The sequence below is a fragment of the Lissotriton vulgaris genome, chromosome 2_2 (genome assembly GCF_964263255.1).
Source record: "Lissotriton vulgaris chromosome 2_2, aLisVul1.2, whole genome shotgun sequence".
NCBI lineage: Eukaryota > Metazoa > Chordata > Amphibia > Caudata > Salamandridae > Lissotriton > Lissotriton vulgaris.
This window is the reverse complement of record NC_141688.1, coordinates 38,919,492-38,941,506: the sequence shown is the minus strand read 5'-3', so window position 1 is coordinate 38,941,506 and position 22,015 is coordinate 38,919,492. Positions and strand designations below refer to the sequence as shown.

The 22,015-nt window shown below is 47.2% G+C and overlaps 1 protein-coding gene across 1 annotated transcript in view; it reads left to right on the top strand.

Moving 5' to 3' along the window:
• Positions 1–1,845: 1,845 nt before the first annotated feature.
• HCN4 (hyperpolarization activated cyclic nucleotide gated potassium channel 4) overlaps positions 1,846–22,015 on the top strand; it is an 867,966-nt gene continuing 847,796 nt past the window's right edge. Inside the window, exon 1 of the mRNA XM_086959260.1 lies at positions 1,846–3,114. Coding sequence (XP_086815386.1) covers positions 2,435–3,114 — 680 coding nt within the window. The 5' untranslated portion in view covers positions 1,846–2,434. The remainder of the gene's footprint in view (positions 3,115–22,015) is intronic.

The following is a 22,015-nucleotide window of genomic DNA, read 5'->3' as shown; positions in this document are numbered from 1 at the left end:
GCAGTCTCAACTGTGTCCAGCATTGGAAACAGCATACATGTTGCCTTGTCTGCCACCGGGCTACCAGGTCAAAGTGTCAGTCAATCAAACCTATTGTAGGGCATTACAATGACTAAATTTTCCTGCCTGAGTCTGCCATTAAAGATAATTCCCTGCATGTCTAAGTCACTGTTATTTTATATTTGAAAAGCAAACTTCCAAAGTATTTTTGATAAAGAACACAAATGTTGAGTAAGCTTAAATAACACAGACTCACTTTGCATTCATGTGGGCCTTAAGTTTATTTGGAACATCAGCAGATGCATTTAAAGTTCGAATTCCCAGCTCGGTGACAGGAATCTCTGACTACTGCATCTGTCTACTCACTCTTCGGGGTGCTGGTGGGGCCTCCGCTGACCTGATGGGCCTGTGACTCTCAGTCATACTTACAACGAGGCCTTAAGTCTTTTAGTTTTGTTGTTTACAATGATGACCCGGGAGACAAATATTGCACGAAATGGACGTCATGTCCGACCCACCCAAGCATTAGTGAATGCTATTATTTCTTCTGATGGAGCTTTTGGCTTGGTAAAGTGACCTGAAGAACGGAAATCATAAGCAGTGATGCAGTCCTAAAATAGCATAGCTGAACATTGGCTCACCTGGCTGCCAGACTCGGCAGGCCATTGAGGTAAAAAGGTGGAACTCTTGTGGCCCAGAAATACATTGAAATCTGCAAGTATTCATTACCAGGCTTCTATTAAAAGGCAGAGTATTTACAAAGAAAAGTTGAGTATTTGTATATACACTAGAAAAAGGAGGCTAGTCAGCTGATATGTTGGAACCTTTTTTCATTATAAGTAGGGGAATTACATTGTTGATTCGAAATATTTGTAATCTAACATGCATATGTAGATTTTTGTGTTTAGTAATACTGACAATTGCCATCTATATAGAATATAATACAATTGCAAAGAGGCTTGATTTGGCAAACTATACGTTTTAGTTACTAGTTACTACCCAACTCGTTTGCTCCATGCCTGAAGGATGAACATTCAGATTGGCCCTTTAGTAACGGACCTGGGTCTACCAGAATACAAAAAGTTCTTTGAGGCAGGCATATAACCCACTGAGCTAGTAATCAAGATCATAACTTATGACCTGCAGTTCACAGAAGGATGTCAGGAAGAAATGCATGTATCTTATTAGCTATTTTTCTAGTTTTAGACCAAGTGACCTGCAGGTTACATGCTGGTGCGCAGAAGGCACAATAACTCTTTTACATAGCAGCAATACATATGGTTAGTTCCCAATACTTTATTTAGTGGCTTGAACAAGCTAAAGGAAAAAAGGGATACTGCCCCTACTTGCAACAGTAATGACCCCTGTAGTAAAAAAACGGTATCTTAAACTTTTATATCAGGTCTCTGAATTGTGGAAATAGGACATTGTCATATATTTGACAGGAGGAAGGATGGCCATGTTTCCCATGTAAATGGACTGCCTCATAATAAAGTGCCTGCGCGCCTCTTCATTTACATTCTTTAGTGACAATGGATTTTGGGAGCAGGCACTATGCTTTCATAATGCCCATATTCATTTCTTACAAGTGAGATTCTCAGACGAGTTTGCCAAGATCAGGGCTCCTCCTTGCTATGCACCGAGAGGCAGAAGCCGACGTACAGCGCGCTCCCGACTTTTCTTCTCGTGCTTGAGCCCATCACTCACGGAAGAACAATTCTACCCTAGCAGATGCTGTGCCTTTAAGGCGCCGGGCTGAGGGCGCAGGTAGGCAGAGCCTGTGTGCCGTCCTCGCTCCTATGGCAACCCAGTAGATCAGATCTCTTCATGAATATTCCCAGAACCAGTGGCTGCATGAGGAGGAACAAGGGATGACAGTGATGTAAGCAGGGCTGGATGCTGCTGCCGCTGCCGCCGCCGCCGCCGATGCAGGTTGCATTAGCCTGCTTAGCATGGGCTGCAGCCGGAGTGAACGCTGCAAGGAAGCAGATGTCTGTCTCCACTTTTTTCATTTTATTTTTTTATTTTCAGCTGCTCCGGGCCCGCTTACAGTGGCTGCAGGGACGGCAAGACGTGCAGGTGACACTCCAGTCGGCACAGGGCTGGTTGCACCCTGCGTTTGTATCTGTTTTAACAAAGTATAGTCCTCGGCCAGACTTCTCCCAGTGCCTTGGACCAGACAGAATTGAAAGACTGAGAAGGACGATCACAGTCAAACTTCTTCCTAACAAGGACATGTCAAGTGCTGAGGGGATGCTGCTGCTGCCGCTGCTGCTGTCCTTGTAACCTCGGCGCTGCGCCTGTGTGTGTCTGAATGTCAGCAGAGGGGCAGCGATGACACATGGCTGATACCAATGACAGGGACTCCTCTATAAACGCCTAGGCTGCAGGCAGTCAGCCGTGCCCTTGCTGTCTGGGAGCCACCCTGCCAGGCATGGACAAACTGCCTCCATACATGAGGAAGCGACTCTACAGCCTCCCCCAGCAGATAGGTTCCAAGGTTTCTATCATGGACGAAGAGGAAGAGGGTGACAAGGACACCCGGAGAAAGAGCATTCGGCTCAAACATCTGCCCTCACCTTCTGCTAAGGGCCTAGATGCACGAGCCGGCGGAGACCCTCACTTGGTGATGGAGACTGACATGGGCAAGACCATGAAGGCCAGCAGCAATGGGGACTGCCGGAGATTTCGAGGCAGCCTGTCCTCCATCACCAGCAGGCACCTACATGACTCCGACTCCACTGAGGAGAAAAGGCTCATCACCGAAGGGGACACCAGCCCCTGTGAGGATAGATCTCCAACTAGGGAGGCTGGCTCTGGGGGTACGGAGCAGACAGGGGCCCCAGGCTGCCCTAAAGGCTCGCCACCGCCTCCATCCTCTGACCAGCCATCCAGTAGCTTCATCAAAGTGGAAGGGGTGGATCAGATCTTCTCTGAGGATGACCAAAGATGGAACGAGTCCGGCTTCATGCAGAGGCAGTTTGGGGCCATGCTCCAACCAGGGGTCAATAAATTCTCCCTGAGGATGTTTGGCAGCCAGAAAGCTGTGGAGAGGGAGCAGGAAAGAGTCAAATCTGCTGGATTTTGGATTATCCACCCCTACAGCGATTTCAGGTAAAATAATTACATTAAAAATAATTCCATACAAAAAGCGGGAAAACACTATTGACATCCTTCCCATTATGGACAGTGCTGTTATTCATCCACCTAGTATACACCAATGCAAGACACAGAAAAACAGAATAATGTGCCCGAAATTCAACCGTAATAATTAAGGCAGTGATGGTGTGTGTTACTAGATGCATGTGACACGTGGCCCCATGTGATTAGAGTGGTCTACCACAAATTTCAGCAAGAATCCTTCCTTCAGCTTTTCCAAAAACACATCTCTCTTGTATAACAATACTGTGACTAGCCCTCAATGTGTATTTATTTCCAAGACTATCAGGTAGCGAATGCATGTCCTATGCCAAAACTGTGGGACTGTTCTCTTTAATAAAGCAGGACAGGTGGCACGCCTAGCTTTGACCTATCCTTAATAAATCAGGAAAGGTGACACGCCTAGCTTTGAACTGTCCTTAATAATTCAGAACAGGTGGCACGCCTAGCTTTGACCTATCCTTAATAAATCAGGAGAGGTGGCACGCCTAGCTTTGAACTGTCCTTAATAATTCAGGATAGGTGACACGCCTAGCTTTGACCTATCCTTAATAAATCAGTAAAGGTGACAGGCCTAGCTTTGACCTATCCTTAATAAATCAGGACAGGTGGCACGCCTAGCTTTGACCTATCCTTAATAAATCAGGAGAGGTGACAAGCCTAGCTTTGAACTGTCCTTAATAATTCAGGATAGGTGACACGCCTAGCTTTGACCTATCCTTAATAAATCAGGAGAGGTGACAAGCCTAGCTTTGAACTGTCCTTAATAATTCAGGAAATGTGACTCGCCTAGCTTTGAACTGTGCTTAATAAATCAGGACAGGTGACACGCCTAGCTTTGACCTGTCCTTAATAAATCAGGACAGGTGACACGCCTAGCTTTGACCTGTCCTTAATAAATCAGTAAGGGTGACAGGCCTAGCTTTGACCTGTTCTTAATAAATCAGGACAGGTGGCATGCCTAGCTTTGACCTATCCTTAATAAATCAGGAGAGGTGACACACCTAGCTTTGACCTATCCTTAATAAATCAGGACAGGTGGCACGCCTAGCTTTGAACTGTCCTTAATAAATCAGGGCAGGTGGCACGCCTAGCTTTGAACTGTCCTAATAAATTAGCCTAGCTTTTGTGTGTTGTTTTCGTTCTGTCCATTTGCGTAAAACAACTGGGAATGAGAAGACTCGTAAGGCATTGGACGTGAAGCAACTCGATCCCAAACACTTGATTATGAGATGGTTGGCAGAATAAGAGCGCCAGGATTTCAGATCTCCGGCCACTGTCCACCCCTGCAGAACTTGTAGCTGCCGCTACTTGCTGCAGGGTGTGTGTGGTGACCTGTGTTCGAGTGACGGCCCTCGGTGCCAGGGGACGGGAGGGTGCCGCAGCCCCGGCTCGCTGCAGCCCCTCGCTCGTGTCTGTGTGTGGCACGGTGGTACCTGCCTGCTGCCAGGACCGTCTGGAGAAGCCCTCCCCGCGGAGCTGCAATGGAGGTCTGGTGCAGTGACTTCGCTTGCAGAAATCTGATGTGCCGCTCTGATTCATTCATAAAAAAAGGGACGAGAGCGGCGGAGGGGGCGGACGTCTCCTCGGCAGCTCTGCTTTCTCTTATGTTGTAAAACCGAGCCCTAGAAGCGGGTTGAGGCGCATCGAAGGGTGCTTCATTCTTTCTTTTGTATTCAGAGTGTTCATATGGGATGAGCTCATTATCTCTAGAATTGGAACCTGGACGGACTGTGGAACCAGGAAGGGGCAGGTCAGACCTCAGGTGTTTCACAGGGTACAAAGAGCAGGCAGAGGCTTGTACACCTCAAACGACAGAGCCAAAAAGGCCAAAGGTGGTTTACAGAATCCAAGGGCAGGTTACAGATTCAGCCCTACCTGCAGGCGAAAAACAAGGTCATTGTTCCACCAACGCAACCGGTGCAGGTGCACGACGACAGTCGCGCTTATATGTGCATCTCCGCGTTTTTATACCCTGCCCCCTACCCTGCAGCACCTTCGAGCACGAGCCATCTAATTAAACTACTGCACCCCTGCGCCCGCGCGCCGAAGGTGACTGATGCCCTCCCGCTGCGCGAGGCTCCACGTTCAGCTGAAATTGCTGTGCACTTCCCGATCCCCCGAGGGGGTGTTTGCATAAATGAAAATACGCAGGGATATTATTGCAGAGTATAGTCTACAGAACTAGGGTGTGCAACCTAATAGGCGCGATTCTTGCCCTCCCCCCCCCCCCCCACCCCCCCCCCCCACCCCCCCCCCCCAAGCTGAGGGATGGTCCCTGAGACTGCAGCCGGCTGTCTCCTGCTGGGGGCTCTTTCAGAATGCTCGTGGCAGCACCACTTCACGTTCAGTCTTTGAGCATGGTACATCAGGCTTAAGAAATCTCGGATGCATGAGGTCCTGTTGATCAGTCGAAGATGAGTAGGAATAAGAGCGCTTAAAGAAATAGCCGCGGAGTGTGCAGAATGAGGCAGCTGAACACCTCTGCCTTCTGCCTGCAGTGCTAGTCTGCACATATTCCAGGCTAACCTCGACGTGACACCTTTTAAAGACAGTGACGATCGCAGCGCAGCCCCCGGTTGTCTGCTTAAGATTTCTCATTTGGAAATTAATTGAGCCATGCATTTCCCCACTGTATAGGTTTATAGGTTAGACTTTTACCCGCATTTGGTTGTCAGAATAACGTCTGACATAAATATTGTGTCCCAATAGTGTTGACAAAAACGTTAAACAATTTTAGTTTATATTATAAAAACTATACCTTTTGGCAATGCCTTTGGAAACTATATTGCGGGCAGAATATTGTTTTCCGACGATATTTCTGTAGATTTTCTGACTAACTACCATCAAAGTTTGCTTTTCACAGTGTGGCAGTGACTGGTCACTTTCGACTATGTGGAAGTCGTGAATTTATAAAAAATGTACGTGGCTGTGTGTGCGTGTTAGCATGCATGTTTCTACATGTCATGAGTTTGTGTATGTGTATACCTGCCCTCGTGTGTGCATGACTGCCTATCTCTGTGTGCTGTGTGTGCATGTGTGTTTGTACGTCTTTCTACGTCTGTCTGTGTTGGTAGGTGTGTGTGAGCATGTGAGCAGTTATGTTTGCATGTATGTTTGTGCATGTTTGTGTACGTCTGAGTTTCTTTGTATTTAGTGCATATCTGTAGACACATGTGTAAGTATATGTTTGTCTGTGTATCATTACATGCCTATGTGGCCTGTTGTGTGCATGTGCGTTGTGTGTATCTGTAAATGTATATCATTGTGTGTGTTGCTTGTATGTGTGTGCGTCTATGCTTATGTGCTTGTGTGTAGTGTGTATGAGGTCTGATGTGTGCAATATCTAAGATATGATATATATATATATATATATATGCAAGACTGTGAATATTCATTTGCAAATGTGAGTGTATTGCTGGAAAGGTGTGTGTGGTATATGCCGAGTGGTTGATCTTTGCATTTCTGTGTGAGTTTATGGGTGCATTTATTTCTGTAAGTGTTCTTTTATTTGTATTTGCAGAGTTAGGTGTGTGCATGCGTGCATGTGTGTATTTGCATCTCTGTGGAGCATGGATGTGTGAACGCTTGAATCTGTGTGTGTCTTAATTTCTTTGGCTTTGTGTATGCTCGCAAGTTTCTGCCTATGTGTGTGTGTTTGCATTGCAGAGTATGCGTGTTAGTAGATGCAGTGTGGCGTGTATTTGCAGTACGTGCATGTGTGGTACTAAAATACTGAGTTTTTAATATTGATTTGCACCAATATAGACTCTATGGTATCAAGCTGCACTATATGATCAAGAGAAGTCGATGTGGGTATAGAATAGTATTTCTATTCTCCTTATCAAGATGATATCTTGGTTGCACATGAAGCATTGGGTGCACGTTGCATGTGTGCCTTTGTGCATCTCTGGATTTGGCTGCATGTCTCATTGTGTTGGATAATGGCATGGAAGGGGAGTGGAGGCCTCTATGTCGCCATGCGTTCAGGCAGTATTAAAAATCTCGCAAACATGATGTCCTGTTGATTAGTTGAAGATGAGTAGGAATAAGGCAGGGCTTGAAGTATTCAGAATGAGGCAGATGAGCACCTTTGCCCTTCTTTCTTCAGGCTGCAATTATTCCACGCACATTCCAATGTTTCCTTCTTTACTGCAGCCTCCATGCCTTTACCTCCTTTACCTACAGCAACAAATCTTGTTGTTTGGAATCGTGTTGAATTTTAACCTGTTCACATTGGCTGCCTACCCCTTACCCAGAATACATTAAGATTCAGGGCTCTCTCTCTTAATCTCCCCGCAGCTCTCTTTACACTATCCACTCAGTGCCTTCCTTGAATGTCATTCTTCCTGCACTTTCTTCCTTATGATCCGCACCAACCACTTAGGCCCTCTCCACACTCGTCCCCTGCCTACCGCCAAGCGGCAGCCCAGCCGTCCCTCAGTTCTCTCACCACCACCTCCCTACACTGCATTTCCTCATCAATAACCATGCCTTGTTCTGTTTCTTCCTAGAGGATTGCTCTAAATGCAGATTACCATTATTTTAATATTTGTTGAGCGTAACGTCACTCTGATCAAGTTTCGTGGCGCTGTAGAATGAAGGTCCTTGGAGGCTACCGTTTGTAGACGTTAGGCCTCTCCAGGAATCCGGGCTGCGTCTCAGAATAGATGAAATGCCATCTCCAGCGGTGACACTGGTATCTCCCACTGCAGTAAATAGAATCTCCAGGAATCCAGGCCTCGCCAGGCTAAAGATTAAATACAGTGTCAGCAAATAAAGGATTTGCGTGCCAAAAGATTAAAAAGCGTTTGTCGGCATAAATGATTCACACGGCTTTAGAATAAATAGTCTGAAGGAATAAAGCATTCATCTCCCGGTGGATTTAACAGAGTAAACGGCTCACCTTCCTAAACATTAAATATAATGTACGCAAATAAAGGGCTCTCCTTCCTACAGATTACAGGGAGTCTCTCGCAATAAATAATTCACACCCCATTGGAATAAATAGTCGGCAAGAATAAAGTCTCTGTCTCCCAACGAGTTAGCTTGAGCCCCCGGGCACCCAGGCAGTAGCTTCCAGTACATCACACAGGATGTGCATCTGTAATATCCTGGCTTCAGTATTTATGGCAGCAGATAGGGTGGGAGTGGGACGTGCAGGGTGGAAGCTTAACGGGCAGATAGATACATTGAGCAAAGACGTGATCCATTATATTGGATTATTATTTTTTATAAATTGAGCTAAAACCCTTACAGCAAGCGAGCGTCTTTTACTGCAAGAATTTGAGAAGGATGTGTTGAAGGCTGATACTGCATGGTTCCATGCCTGACAGCCAAGGCTAGTTAAAAAAACTCGCCTCCCAGTGAATTCCACAGAACACCAGTGGTTAGATAGATAGATCATGTTAGATCGCTGTATTAAGCCCAATTCACATTTGAACTAAGGAACATAAGTGTGTACTCCTCCACGAGGTTTATCCAGGTTAAATGTGCCTTGCAGTGAAAGATGTCCCAGTACATCAAACCCCAGCTGACATCATCAGACAAACATTACAGAAGGTCTAATGTTAGTGATTTTTAGAACTGGGTAAAGAGAAGAGTTTTTTCCTCCACATAACCACTTTAATGGGATGCTAGCAACACCCTATGCCCTTCTGGAGAGATTCCACTCAATGGGGACAAAAGGCCCACTGCGGCCGGCCTCCAGCAGCAGGAAGCAAGAAGGGAGTATCTACAGGGGGTCACTCTTATGAGTCTTCTTGTGGGAAGGGTGTGGGGCTTTCTGAAGTACAGTTGAATATAGAACGAGGAACAGAACAGCTGGTGAAAAGCACCAGAATGATGCAAATTGTGCACAGGGTTGGTATTTTACAGTTCTAATGTTATTGTGAGAATGAAAAAAAGAATAGCAAATCCATAGATGGAAGGCTTTTCAGAACGGTAAACCTTAGGATTAATCATAAAAGGCGTCCCACTGCAGCCATACAATACAATACAATACAATATGTTTTTATTGTTGAATTAATAAAAATCCTTACAATAAGAAAGGTAAGATTAACCAGGTTACATTATAAAAACAAGAAAATGACAATTTTAAAAAAGAGTTAAAACTAAAGCTCTACTCAAAACCCGCCCCTTCTTACAAGATAGGGATTTATAGAGTGGGCTGAGGGGCACTTGCAAAGAGGGTGGGGCAAAGCAATATGTAAAATGATCATTGGGAGGCCTGTAGCTGCTTTCTAATTTCCATCATAAATTTGAGACCCCGACAGGTCAGGATCGGAGATGAACCTCCCAGCCAGAAAATAACGGCCTGGCGACATGTTCTTATATTCAGGTTGTTCAATATGTCCCGTATAAAGCGTCTTCTAGATACCATAAGGGATGGGCATACACAAAACAAATGAACTAGAGATTCAGTATGATATCCGCAGAGTCGACATTTTGGGCAATCATCTTGGGGTTTCCAGGAAGGTAGTAAATCCTTAGATTCATGAAGGCCCATACGGAGGTTGATAAGGTATTTTTTTAAATAGTGGCTAAAATGGGATGCCAAATAGGCCTGAGGTTGTTGGAGTGAGTAAGAGGAAATGACTGACCAGGCATGACGTCGATGGGACACTGCAGCCATACCTTAAACTAAAGATAAGAAGGCTTTCTTCCTGGTTAAGCACCACAACTTATACACCAACTCCCCTTATACCTTCCAGGCGAAAATGTTCTGTATGTTTTGAAAGATAAAAAAGCAATTGCATTATTTGCTTTATTAGTCATCACTGATTACAGCTAGTAGGTCAAAAAGACAGGGGACTTAAGGGTTCCACTTACCCCCCACTTCCTCACTGGCTGATTCCCCGCGTGCACTGTGAGAATGTGCTTTCTGTGTATGATGTCATTACTATGCGCCTCTTCTAGTCCCCAAGTTGGGGTGGGATGGTTCCTCACATAGCCATGTTCTTTCTGGGAAGTTAAAACCATACCAATTTCTCCAGGTAACTGTAGTGTGCCCACTGTTTGGGAAAGCCGGAGGCGAGGGGACACTGCTATCACTGGATTCTGATTCTGATTCACTGGACGGACGAGTGAGTGCCGTATTTATTTCCATTTCATTCTTAAAGTAATTCTGACAGTGGCTGTGCTTGGAGCATGTGAGCCCAGAGACCATGGGAAGGATTCGGTCTATGTGTTTGTGGCCGTGGCTGAGAGCTTTTGTGGCTGGACAGGGATAGTGCAGGGCCCTAGTCTCACGGTGGCCCTGGGCAGGGAGCGTAAGTAGGGGGCCCGGATGAGGGGGTCCGGGCGGGGCGGAGCGCGAAGGCCAGTAAAGAGGGGAGGGGGTCGGGGAGTTCAGAAGAGGAACAGAGCCAGAGCCCGCCAAATCCCTGCCAGGGGCCCCCACGCAAATATGTATCCATCCTCAGAGGATTAATATATTAAGGATATATATTGGCTTGGCGGCCCCTGGGGTTTGGTGGCCCTGTGCAGGTGCACAGCTTGCACATGCCTAGAGCCGGCCCTTTAGTGTCAGACAGCTGTTGTGTAGAGTCGTTGCTACAATCCTGGCGCACACAGCAGTGGTCTCAGCTTCGTGGCTCCGATTCTGGGCCTTCTTCTCCCCCGGGTACAGTAGAGGGCAACGAACCCAACCCGCCGGTGAGGCAGTGATGAAGAGCCGGGTCCCCACAGGCCCAGTTGCGGGTGTCCAGGCCACAATTTACGGCGGAGCTTTGGCCTGGAGGGCCGAGGGCACCGTTAATGCGTATGGCTGTTGTTTAAAGCCTGTACTGCCGCTGGAATTAAAGGCCGCCAAGTGGCCAAAGCGCACGATTTAAGTGCGCATTTCCCGTGGGTTTAAAATAGCCACATGTTCATTAATGTACACAGGGAAACAATCAAAGCCCCTCGAGCCCCGGCTTAAAGGGTCTGCGGGAATCCGCCGCGCTCCGGAGCCACGCACATGCTTCTGCTGCGGACAGCTGACTGCGCCTTTGTCTCTGTCATTTGCGACTATCCACCTGTGTGTGGAGCAGAGGGAACCCAGTGTTGTTTTTATCAGGTGTAGACGGGGGCTGGGAGGGTTCATTTTTTGCATCGTTCAAAGTAAAAGAGCAGAATGCTCGGCAGTGGTCTCCCACTGACACCATACATGTTTCCATGCACCAGGAGGGAGAAGCTCTACCTTGCTGCTGTTTCTTTTATGATTGGTTTAGCTGCCGGTTCGTTTTGTAAGCGAAGTGCAGCTGAGATGGTTGTGCAAGCACCGCAGGAGCAGGGCATGCACGTGCTCACAGATATGTACGTAATGAATCCCTACACAATCAACCAGGGGAGTAACAACATAAAGTGTATTTGTAAAGCGAACGTTCACCCGTAGGCCTCTTGGCGATGAATAGTAGATGTTTATTGTTACCTAACTCAATGGTACTCGTTTTATCGAGCTCAGATGGATGAAAGTAGGGCTTTAAGTGAGATCAAAAAACGGGGGCTGGGGGTCTCTCAAAGGGTCGTGGTCAATGTAATTAAGGGCGTGGCTTAAAAACATGTAAGCTAAAAATCTGTGCTTAGCATAGTCTGACGCCCAACTTGTATTTTTTGCTGTTTTTAACATTGCATCCAGATATATGATACAACAAGTAACATCATATCTACAACAAGTCAGGACTATTGGCTTTGTCAATGGTTGCTAGTTGCATAAAATAAATAACCAGCAACTATGGCTTGTATATAATATTGAAAACGCTTCCATTTAAAGCAATGGTGACAACACAACAATGTTGCTGCTCCTGAGTTTCAAAAAGAGAAGGGAAATCCAGAGAGAAAATGACTCTCTTTAAGGGATTTTCCTTCGCCTACAACGCTCACATGGCATGACGTCATGCCGTAACTTCTCCACTAGTGAGAATTGAGCAGTATGAGTACGCTTACATCGATGTGCCTGCTGTCACTACGGTCCGGAAAAAAACAGACCGCTTGTGCCAGGGCACAAAACAGAGCCCGTTAGAGACCCGTTTCGAGGACTCCTTTAAAAAACTGCTGGTGCTCAGCACTGGTGAGACCCGGCCCACTTAAAGCCCTGGATGAAAGGCTTAGTGGACCTGCCAGGATTTGAACCTGTGACCTGTGACGCCCTCCCCTTTTCCATCCGATCCATAACTAACTATATGGATTTCCGGAAAGCTCTTAAAACTCATCTTTTCTCCTTAGCTTTTCCCTTATAATAACTTTCTTTAGCTCTCCTGTTTCCCTTTTCCTTTTCCGTCTGAATTCTGGTCATAGCGCCATGAAACCGCCTGGTGTTAGTGCACTCAACAAATACTTTTAACTTCAACTTCAACTTCGACTATGAGGACGAACACAGGCCCCTGTAGTGGATGCATTAGTCCACTGAACCACCAGCAGCAGGAACCTGCAGCCACTATGGCGCAGGGCCACCCACAGCCCTTCAGAGGGCATCACTCAGCCCAAGACCAATAAACATCTGTGAGACATGGGAACCTCAGGGGCCCCTCTTCGCATTTTACAAGGGGGGCATCATTTTGCCTTACGCCTCTCTAATGAATGGCCGAATTTGCTTTAGAGGAGGGGGCGTAGCATAGCCTACTGGTTTGGACTGGATTGTTCCTATTGGTACAGGACCAGGACTGATTTGAAATGGTTGCTCCCTGTCTGGAGTAGCACAGTTACAAAGTAGCCAAAAAGCACGGACTAGATCGCAGCCCAGAGTAATTACGAATTAAAGCATTCCAATAATGGCCTTTCTTGGTTTCTCTGGTGTAATCTGTGCGTCAAGTGTGACAACAATGTCCAGACATGTGGCCCCATAACTCAGTGTGCTATAGGGCTGTACTTCTCTGAAGAGACCAAAGAACCCTCAAGTTAGTCTGGAGTTGTCGTGTTCCTGTTCAGAGGGGACATAGCCTGGTGGTTCGTTCTTGGGTGGTTATATTGCAGGAGGCACAAGGCTAATTTACATATAGTTGCACTCTGTGTGGAGTGTAACAGTGCTTAAAAAAATGGACTGTGAATGCATTCCTGAGAAATAATCGGTGGCTAACGTAAATTCAGGCATTCGCCTTTTCGCTTTTTGTTTTCACTGAGTTTGCTTTAATGGCACATCTTTTGTCCATAAATGGCTCCTGATATTCCACTATGGGGTGGGTTGATGCTTTTTTATGCACAACTTTGGACTTGCTATTTTAGGCTCTCTACTAAAAGGATGTAATCCAGAGGAAGTCTCAGTTTTGAGCTCACTCATAGTTGTGGAGCATTTAAAACAGTTAGATTAATAAAGTGAGCTCTATAATTGCCACCAGTATTACCATAATAGAGTGGTGTAGTGATGCTATTTCACACCCCCACCAGGATTTACCATTGAAAAATCCGGATAACACAGGGATGGATGAGGCATGCCCCAAGTAGGTGTAGGGCTGCTGGTCACTTATGACATGCTACCTTACTGTCAACACCGCTTCATGCTGTGTTACTCCATGATGGGGTCTGGTCTCTGAAGCCACGTGTGAAGATGTTGGTCAGACAGGGGTTTCGGTTGTTCAGACAGTAGGAATGTTTTTGTCTGTAGCAGGGAATTCCGAGTCTGGTGCCTTATCTCAAAATCTTCTTTGTTCATGCAGTGTGTTTGAGCTGGTGCCAGGAGTGTGAAGATGTATTTGTGGCGTGCTGGTTCAGTCTTTTCTGAAGCCAGAACTCCTGGTAGTATCGTAAGTAATAACAATGGAATTGTGATGGCTTAGGAGCCTGTGAATGTTAATGTTAATGTTAAAATATTTATATAGCTCAACGTACACCGGTTGGTTTCTTGGCGCTTCTGGGATGGAGCTCTATGGAATTGGAGGCTCAGGAGGAGTAGGCTTGCTGAATAGCCACGTTTTGAGCAGCTTTCTGAAGTGGAAGTGCGAATCAATAGAACGGATTGAGAGGAGGAGGGAATTCCAGATTTGAGGGGAAAGCGTGGAAAAACGGGTGCCGCCGTATTTTAGGCGCTTAAATCTAGGGGTGGTAAGTAAGTGTTGTCCAGCGGAACGAATTTGCTTCAGGATAAGAATGTACATGGGCTAAGGCTTTCATAACAGTAAGATGGGCTCATCTAGGATACCTGTAATCAAGTTTTTGGATACTTGTAGAGAATACTGAATGGGCTCATTGCAGTAATGAGACTTTTCCACCAAAGATAAGGTACTGCAAGATGTAAGCGTCTTGTTATACTATCATTGCACTTTCATATGTAGTTCTGTCATTAAAGCAGGTCGAGCGCACATGTGCCCAAACACAACAGCTGGTAAAATCACAAGTCACATTAACAAATGTGGTGTAATATGAAAATATTGGGGTTCCATAATACTATTCCACCTGACTGGCTCTTCATTTCAATGGTGGAAACCCTGAGGTAGATGCAGGTGGATATGAAAGTGGATCATTGGCTCTAGTTTGTTTGGGAGACTCGAAACCCATTATAATGGTAGGAGTGAGGTCGGCTTTGCCTCTTAGAGAAGGTGTGCCAATTTAGATCATCAGTGGATCTGGAGCTGCTTTGTGCTCTACCCCCAGATAACAGCATTAAGACTCACCAATACTCTGATGATATACATTTCTACTTGAAAGAATCCTCTGCTTCAGACATCCAACACCTCAAACACAGCTTGCACATCATCCAGACCTGGATGTCCAGCGCCTACCTGAAACGCAAGCCAACCAAAATAGAATTCCTATTATTTGCCAACAACAACTAATAAGATACAGTACAAACCTGGCTCAATGACATGAACATTGACAGCTTGAACCCCAACTCTCACAGAATGCCTGTAACTTGGATTTACCCTCTCTTCGAAAGAAAGTTAAACATTTTTTTCCTCAGAAAGTGACTTCAGAACTGCTGTTCAAGCCTGTGTACACTCATATCTTGATGGTTGTAATGCCACACTATGGCCTTCCAAACTGCACACTGGCACCCCTAAGGGGCATCTTACAGGACACAGCACATCTTATCCAGGGGCAGAAGAAATATAGTCACATCATCTTCTTAATGGAACTACATTTGCGCCCCTTCTAGGCCCTCAATATCTTCAAAAAGGCTTCATCATATAGAAAGCCAATATGACCTGCAACCCGTTTATCTTGCAGACAATCTCACCATCTCTGAGATTCTAGGCACACCCGTGGAATCTCAGAAATGGTGAGCTGGTGAAGTGTTAAAAAGGAAAAACAAAACAGCAGGCCTTTTCTGCCTATAATACCAGGATCTGGCACAGCATTCCCGTAGCTATCAGGACCGCTTCAATGCTGCTCCAGTTTAGGAAAGAGTTGAAGGCTCACCTCTTTAAAGAACACTACATCACAATGCATTAACTTTCCACAACCCAGCATGCCATCCTGTTACTTATTGACTTTAAGCTTGCCCTTGACCATGTGCAGCACTCTGCTCCCTTTTGTCTTAGGTTCGTGCTATAGAAATACCATATAAAAGCATACAGACTCATTAGTCTTGGAGTATGGTTGAAATGCCTCATAGGTCTGCAAGGTGGTCTTTCGGTCATGCAACCTTCCAGGGGAGTAATTGTGGGGGACCTTTGCAAGAACACACCATCTCACGCTACAGTTGGTGTGGTTTGACAGATACTACCTGTGAGAAGGTGGCCTGATATGCAGTGCTCACTATTCTAGTGAACACTATGTATCAGTCCAGCAACCCTTATTGATGATTGGTTGTAAGTCAACCTTATAGACCAGCTATCCTAGTAGCGTGGATACGAGCAGTCTAAGGCTAAAGACTCGAGAGGGCGCGTTAAGCCAGCTGTTTACCACACATATACCCCTTGAATACCAAGTGAAAGGACACCACACAAGTGTTATGAAAATAAACAGTTATTTATTTAAAGATCACAACAGCCCTGTACTCTTTATGAGGACAGGGTACTAAGCACAAACCAAAACTCTTACAAAAATACTTAAGTTAGCACAGTATATACAAATGCCCGAGGGGCACGGAAAACCATATACTCTGAAAGTGGAATGCGAAATTCCTAGCAGGTAAGTACAGTACTAATAGCTTTTGGAATCGCTAGGACTTGACTAGGGAATCGTTAGATTATGTCTAGGAGGCCTAGGGGACTCGGGTGCAGTGTGTGCACTCTCACGCGAGATGCGGGACAAAAGTCTATGGTAGCTAGGAATTAGAAAGTTAGTGTTCTCGGGCGAACCCGACCTGGTAGGGAGAAAACGAAAGTAGATTCTGACCCTTGGATAGTGAGGCTATGCTGGGGCACCGAAATGCCGAAGTTACCTAGCCCAGGGGCTGCAGCTGCATAGGTCTGAAAAGACGTCGGGAATCCTCGTAGACGGACCAGGAGCCGGAAGAAAAGATGCTGGCCGGTGACCAGTGAAGAAAGTTCAGTCGGATCCAAGCCTGGATCTTGAAGATAGATGACACCTGAAAGCAGAGGGGACCAAGTTCGAGACTACTAGCCAGTAGTCAGTGGGCACCAGGAGGGCACCGGATGGTAGCCACCTCGACTAGGTGAGTGGGTGACGCTTGACTCGAAGATCTCACGGACCAGGAGGCGTTGTCGGCGACCAGGATGGAGGATCGAGCTGTCCCACGAAGATAGAAGCTGTCGGCGTCGCTGGACCCAGGATTGGGCAACAAAGCCTTGGCAAATTCAAGCCCACGCGGTGGACCTAAAATGGCGTCTGGAGTGGACCAGGAGGGTCCGGGGTGCCTCTCTTGAAGAAGGAAGCAAAGGCCAGCCTGGAGCAACCAGACCAGCAGTCGTGAAGTCGTTGGGCGTCGTTCAGAGGGCCACAAGCCAGCCGGCTAGTAGCCAAACAACGCGGTGCACAGCAAACAGCAGAAGGGCCCCACGCAGATCGTGGAGATGCAGGGGGGCTGATCTTGGGTGCTGGAGCTGCGCAGGGTCGGGGCTTCTCGGACCCCAAAGCACTCACCAGTGGAGGACACGGTGGGCTTGCAGTAAAGATGTCGTGCAGTCTTGGCGATCGTCGGTCCCTTGAGGTCTCGTCGCACTCACGGTTCTCAGCTGGGCTGTAGAGGTGAGTAGAGGTCAGAGGGGCCAGGGAAGCCGGGTCTCGTCGAGCTGGGTCGTCGGATTCGTGATGAAGGACTTGCAGCAGACCGCAGTGTTCTTTAGGATGGTGCCTGCGGATGCAGGGTGACTACTCCTTAGCCACAAGGGAGAATCTTGAAGAAGAAATCGTGAAGTCCTTTCGAAGAAAGTGGTATCTTGATTCCAAAGATGATCTAATTTGAACAGGGGGCCCGCTCCTATCTTTATACTAAAAAAGGGGGCTGACCCGGTGACTAGGTCCTGCCTATGGGTGGGACCAGGAGGGGGGTGGTTACACCCCTCAGCCATGCCGGACTTCCCCAGGCCAGGGGCTGGTGTGCCCCTGGAACTGGTTCAGACCGGCCTATGCGTAGTGAGCACCGGGGTGCCACTCAGCAGTCACCTTCCTGTAAAGCCCTGCCTACCCAGGATACACAAAACCATGTCTGGGACGGTGCTAGCACCGCCCCTGACAGGAAACCCTTTGTCCAGGCTCCCCTCGCTGGAAGGACTCCCAGCTGTAGGGGGTCAGACTCGTGTCTGTGGTGGCAGCATCCATTTTGTGGAGCTGAGGCTTCAGTTAACTTTAACCGGGGTTCACAGTTACATACATGTCGTGTCCCTCTAGAAGGGTGGAATGCTAACCCCGTCGCCAGAATTGGCGAGGGGTTAGTATTCCAATTCGTATGACACCTTACTCGACATGTTTTGATAAAGCAATACCAAAGATAGCATTTAACCGCGAGGATTATAATGCACTTAAGAGTATATGGTATGCGATATCATGGAGCAGCTATTAGGACTTGATTCCGCAAGCTGCAGACAGGCTCAGCTCATGCCAGAGCACCATCTCACACGATTCCAAGCACTCTGCCTTCAGGATTGTCAAGGCCTGCCATAGGAGTGACTGATAGGAATCTGTGTGTCCATGTTAGGGTTAGGTATAGGTATACTACACCTACAGCAAAGGGTGATTACACGACTTTGCCCCAGCTGTCATGCAGCCAGTTGTGTCAAATTTAGGAGGCCAGCCAGGGGTGGCACAATACATGCTGCAGCCCCTGGCAGCCCTGGGTACACCTATGCCCTGAGTTACAGGGTCTGATAGGGTGGCCCAGTACCAATTGGAAATGTACCTAGGGTACATGGAATCCATTTTAAAGAGAGAGCAGTAGGCCTGGGGTCCTGATTGGCAGGGTCCCAGGTCGACTATGTCCAAAACCAGCTAAAACACAGGGCAAAAAGTTGGGGGCAACCATAGTCAGGATGTACCTTCCTACACAACCCCCCCCCAAACGAAAGGAGATAAGGCTATCCTTGTCCAGGTAAGCCTCTATTACCTAAGTGGCCATATAAGGAAGGACCAGCTCTGGCTTGGTTTCCCCCTGTGTCATGGTCCACTAGGCAACCCCTCACCCTAAGGGTATCTGAGGGTCTCCACCATAGGGAATCTCTGTCTCTGGTGTGTCTTGGGAAAGAAGAAGGCTGATGCTGGGATGGAGTACTGAAGTGAGGCTCCTCTACCTTTGGGCTCAACTTCCTCCAATCACCATCCATCATATGTGCCTTTCTTTCTTTAGCTGAGATGCACTGAGCTCTCAGGGTCAGCCTCTGGCTACCTAAAGCTGGAGGCTGGGTCCCTCTGTTTGGCTTACTGGAGGGACAGGTCAGGTCTGGGGTTTTTAGGCCCCATGTTTGGCTGTGCCCAACAGTGTCCAGCTGTGGGAGTTCCCTAACTACTTTTAAGGGGGATCCCTCAGGAGTCTGACTTATTTTCACTTGGCTGGGTTTACCAGCTTCAGTGACCCTAATCTGCTGATTAAGTGGTTCTTTTGGACAGGGGGCCCTTTGGGGTCCACCACTGGCCTCCCTGGTCTCTTCAGCCCTGGGCTGACTGAGGCAGGGTAGAGAGGTGCAGGTTACCTGCTCCAGACTGGGTCCCACCTGGGAAGGGTCCACTGCCATCAGGGGCTCTGCCAGGCTAGGCCTGACTACCTCTGGGGCAGTTCCTTCAACAGGGGTAGAGTCAGTTCCCTGAGGAGGCTGGCTCTCACCTAGTGTCTGGGAGGGGGGAGACTCTTCTTCCTCCTCAAGGCTCTCTGTTTGAGTGGAGTGATCCATTGTTTCAGGCTTCACAACCTCACTATCTGTCTGAGTAGAGGCTGAGACCATTTCAACCTTGCCAACCTTTTCAGGGAGGACTGGTGCTTGGACTGGGGCTGTAGCTATTACTGCCCCACTAACCTGTCTGGATAGGCCTATCATTCTGGAATGAGTTTCTTGTTCCACTTCAGCCCATGCTGAGAGTTCCAGGTCATTCCCCAGTAAGCAATCTACAGGTAGGTTATCTGTCACTGCCACTCTCATGGGCCCTGTGACATTACCCCAGCTGAGCTTGACTACTGCCATGGGATGCCTTCTCTTCATTCCATGAATGTCTGTCACCTGATAAGTAAAACCAGGGGTCAGTTGAGCAGAGGGGACCAGATGGTCACTCACCATGGTGAGGCTGGCCCCTGTGTCTCTGAATGCCTCAACTTTCTGACCATTCACTAACACTTCTTGTCTATACTTTCCCAAAATGTGGGGTCCAGTAGTGAAGTTGGCAAACCCCATGCCAGTCTCACAGACAAGAGTGTGGCCAGGGAACCTGGCTAAGCCATAGTCCTCCTGATTGCCCAAAGTAATGCCCACCACATTCTTGGGGGCACTCCCACCACCTGGGGGATTACCACTAGTGGTAACAGGAGGTTTAGGAGTATTACCTGGGGGTGTATTTCCCTTATTACCATTTTTAGGGCAACTGGCATCACTTTTGTAATGGCCCACCTGTTTACAGGTATGGCAATAAGGTTTCTTCTGTTCTGAAGGAGTGTTCTGGGACCCACCACCCTTGTTGGAGTTTTGGGGCCCTAGGGAAGTCTTCTCTGTGGATTTATCCCCACCCTTCTCTTGAGGCTTGGTTGATTCCTTTTTCTGGTCACCACCCTGGTTTTTAGGCCTAACCCTGGTTCTGACCCATTTGTCTGCCCTCTTACCCAATTCCTGTGGAGAGGTCAACTCAGAGTCTACCAGGTGCTGATGTAATAACTGGTTCTGACAATTATTTAAGATTTGCTCCCTCATAATTAGATTATACAATCCTTTAAAATCAGTAACCTTACTACCCAGTAGCCAGCCTTCAAAAGCCTTAGTGGCACAATCAACAAAGTCAGTCCAATCTTGAGACTGAGTTTTCTGGGTGTCTCTGAACAGCATCCTGTATTGTTCAGTGGTTAAACCAAACCCATCAACCAGTACATTTTTCAAGACTTGGTAATTGTTAGCATCCTCCACCCTTGTGGTGAGGAGCTTATCTCTACCTTTACCATCAAAGGAGAGCCACAAGATAGCTGCCCACTTACTTTGGGGAACACCCTGCACAGTGCAGGCTCTCTCCAAAGCAGTAATCCATTTGTGGATGTCATCCCCTTCTTTAAAGGGGGGCACTATCTTATTCAGGTGCTTTGTATCAAAACTCCTTTCCCTATTGCTAGGTTTATTGCTGCCACCAGTGGGAACTAGCCCACATAATTCTTGCTCTCTAGCAAGGGCAAGTCTCTCTTTGGCCAGGGCAAGTTCTTCCCTTTCAATCCTCAGTTTGACTGCCCTTTCTTCAGCTTCATACACTCTCCTCTTAGGGGAAGACATTCCTCTGTGAGAAGAGTTGAGAGAGCCATTGGTTCGAAAGGATCTGCTAGAGCCTCTTGATAGAGACCTAACTCGTCCATTCCCAATGTTAAGCTGACCTGAGAGTGGGCCCAGGAGTTCCCCAGTACCAAGCTCATGTCTGCTTAAGTTGGACCTGCTTAGTCTGCTGACTTCTACCTGTCCCTTATCTGCCTCATCCCCTGATAACTCATCCTCATCCTCAGCAACATCTGCCTCAAGGAGGGGATGGATATCAAAGGGACCCTGTAAGGAGGGCAAACTTCCATCTGGATTAGAAGGGTCTGGGTTACCAGCCCTACTGGCATCATAAGCCTCTAAGAGACCAATCAGAAAGGAAGTGGTGGGGTTAGACCCCTGTTTTAGTTTCCTGAGAGTACACACTTGTCTCATCTCATGGAAGCTAAGAGCAGTATATTTTGAAGGGATGACCTGTGGAGGGTCAACTGACACAAGGGGAGACTCAGTGTTTCCTCCTGTGGCCGACATACTGCTTCTAGTGTGGTGTAAGTGATGCACCTACCTACACTATGTGTTACCTACTGATCCCTTGCTAAGAGTTGCAGCCAAGGTGTGCTAAGCCTTGAGGAGCTACAACAGCTGGTTCAGTAGAACTCAGAGTATTCTAAGCTTTAGTTATATGTACCTAACAGTACTTATGTGATCTTTCAACAAGATATTCTTAGGATACGTGTGGTAAAACAACAGCAAGCTCAAATCCCAACCGCTGCTCACCAATGTGAGAAGGTGGCCTGATATGCAGTGCTCACTATTCTAGTGAACACTATGTATCAGTCCAGCAACCCTTATTGATGATTGGTTGTAAGTCAACCTTATAGACCAGCTATCCTAGTAGCGTGGATACGAGCAGTCTAAGGCTAAAGACTCGAGAGGGCGCGTTAAGCCAGCTGTTTACCACACATATACCCCTTGAATACCAAGTGAAAGGACACCACACAAGTGTTATGAAAATAAACAGTTATTTATTTAAAGATCACAACAGCCCTGTACTCTTTATGAGGACAGGGTACTAAGCACAAACCAAAACTCTTACAAAAATACTTAAG